Source organism: Daphnia pulex, chromosome 8 (genome assembly GCF_021134715.1).
Source record: "Daphnia pulex isolate KAP4 chromosome 8, ASM2113471v1".
Lineage (NCBI taxonomy): Eukaryota > Metazoa > Arthropoda > Branchiopoda > Diplostraca > Daphniidae > Daphnia > Daphnia pulex.
In genome coordinates this window covers 430,421-432,835 of record NC_060024.1, presented here as the reverse complement: position 1 = coordinate 432,835, position 2,415 = coordinate 430,421, and the positions used below count along the sequence as shown (strand labels likewise).

Below are 2,415 nucleotides of genomic sequence, written 5' to 3'. Positions count from 1 at the left end.
GTGTTGATGCTTTAGTCGAAGTTGAAGTCGAATTTGATAAAGAGATCCCTACTGTAGTCGGCCGTGGTCGTGGTCGTTGCCGTGACCGTGTTGATGCTGTTGAAACGCTGGATACTCAATCAAAGCGATTCAGATTGGATTTGCGTTATGCGTTATCTAGTTCTGGAAACGATTCTGGTGTGGTGCCATTGGCTTACAATACAATTTCACCAGTTTTTCAAGAGGTCCAACCAACTGTCAACATCAACATAGTCATAACGCCAGAGTTTTCGGGTCACACTATGGATATGGACAAAACAAGCCCGTTTCTTATTCCAAATCCAGTTGTGGAACCTTCTTTGTTGCTACCTAGCCCGACTCCATTCCCAGATATTCCAAATTGGGAAATAGTAAAAAATGGGTCAACAAAGTAATGAAGTTGCTATAATTGAAATAAAATAATGTTTAATTCAAAATATTTATTATAGGGGAAAAGACTTGCTGGTTGATGGTATCGGGTTTTCTTATACCAAAAAAGGAAATCCAAGACGCGATGGAACAGTTATTTGGCGATGCACGATACGTCCAAAGATTAACCCATGCAAAGGAATGGTATCTTATAATAACAACAGTTACACGCTTTTTGTGTGTCATACTTGTACGGAAAGGAAGGGAATTGCTGTTAAGGCAGCTGTCACGGCTTCAGCCAAAGAAAAAGCATTGAACGCCGTTTACGACTCTGCCATGCAAATTTTGGAGCCAATATTAGTTGACCAGTTAGAGAAAAAAGGTGGTGGAGTGCAGCTTCCCAATCCCAATTTAGTCGTACGATCAATGAATCGAGCGAGACAGTCTGTTCGCCCACCTAACCCAACTGATCTCTTCTTCGATATCCAATACAGCTTTATTCCTGCGGTAACTTTATAGATTTTTTTAATTATTACAAATTTTTCAATTAGTAATACAATGTTTCATCACAGGACTTTCTTCGAGCAGACATTTCAGTCGGTGTTGGAGAAAACCATCATCGTCACTTGATCTTCGCCACAAAAGAACAAATTGATAAACTTAGGACGGCCAAACGCATTTATTTAGATGGTAGGGTTCAATCAGTGTTATATTGGCAAAACGTAAATTATTCTTATATTTCATTAGGCACATTTAAACTTGTGAAAAAGGGCCCATTCAAACAACTTTTTTCCCTTCACGCCTTCATTCGAAAGGATAATTTGATGAAGCAGGTACCTTTAATGTACATCTTGATGTCTCGTCGTACTGCGAAAGACTACAAAAAAGTATTTAAAGAAGTTCGTAAGATAGCGGGCCCAGAGTCAGAAATTAAGGAATTTGTATCAGATTATGAGCGAGCTATTTGGAGGGGGGTTGAGGATGTTTTTCCTAAGGCATCAATGTTTGGGTGCGCTTTTCATTGGACGCAGGCCGTCTTTAGACGATTAAAAAAGATTGGACTAGTAAATTTATACAATCAGAAGGGGGAGGTCTACATTCTTCTTAAAAAACTTCTTTCTCTTCATCTTCTTCCATTTGAAAAGATCCCAAAAATGTTCGCTGATCTAAAATCTCAATCCCTATCACTAGATGTTAATTTAACGCAAGCCAATCTCCTTAAAAAGTTTTTTGATTACGTTGAGAAACAATGGATCACCAATCCCATTTGGCCGACAACAAAGTGGACTTCTTTTAACCAAGTCATCCGCACAAACAACGATGCGGAAGGATGGCATTCTCGTGTCAACAATAGGACTAGACAAATGGGACTTAATTTTTATGAACTCATATCCGTTTTATTTGAAGAAGCTAAAACTATCCCACTTTATGCGAAACTGTTAGGACAGGGGATTGATATGAGGGAACAAAGGCAGGAGACAAGTGATTTTCATAAGGAGCTCTTTAGTATCTGGGGGTCTTATTCCGCAAGGGTGATTAGGACTCCTACGCTTTTAGATAAGTTATTTGAACTCTACACCAATAATAATATTTACATCACAGACGCGGATGTTGATGATGAACGTGATGATGAAGAGTGATATGTTAATGTGATGTTAATCTGTACTTTGGTTGGCCGTAATACATTTTTTTTGGTTGGCCGAAAGGGACATTTTTTTGGCCGAAATGGTCTTTTTTGGCCGAAATGGTATGACGAATTCGGCCTGGTTTGGTCACTTCGGCCTGCATACAGCGGGCCGAAGTGACCAATGACCGAAAGAGAAGGAACAAACAATAGCGAAGGAATTAATAACCAGAAAAGAAATAGACGACAAACCAAACGCTATGGTAATCTGGCGAATGAAAACGAACTGGACGAAGTCGGAATCACGGAATGTAAAAATCGTGTACGGCGACGTTTTAAGAATAAGTTTAAAAAAGTTAAACCAAAAAAAAAAATTAGAAAAAAAAAGATTAGAAGGAGTTTCG

General features: G+C 38.9%; 1 protein-coding gene across 1 annotated transcript; it reads left to right on the top strand.

Annotated features, from left to right (window-relative positions):
- The first annotated feature begins 479 nt into the window (after nt 1-479).
- LOC124201186 lies at nt 480-2,195 on the top strand. Its single transcript, XM_046597678.1, has 3 exons — nt 480-894; nt 960-1,077; nt 1,135-2,195. Exons 1-3 carry the CDS (start codon nt 589-591, stop codon nt 2,025-2,027), a joined length of 1,317 nt encoding a protein of 438 aa, XP_046453634.1. The 5' UTR covers nt 480-588; the 3' UTR covers nt 2,028-2,195.
- The last annotated feature ends 220 nt before the right edge of the window (nt 2,196-2,415 follow it).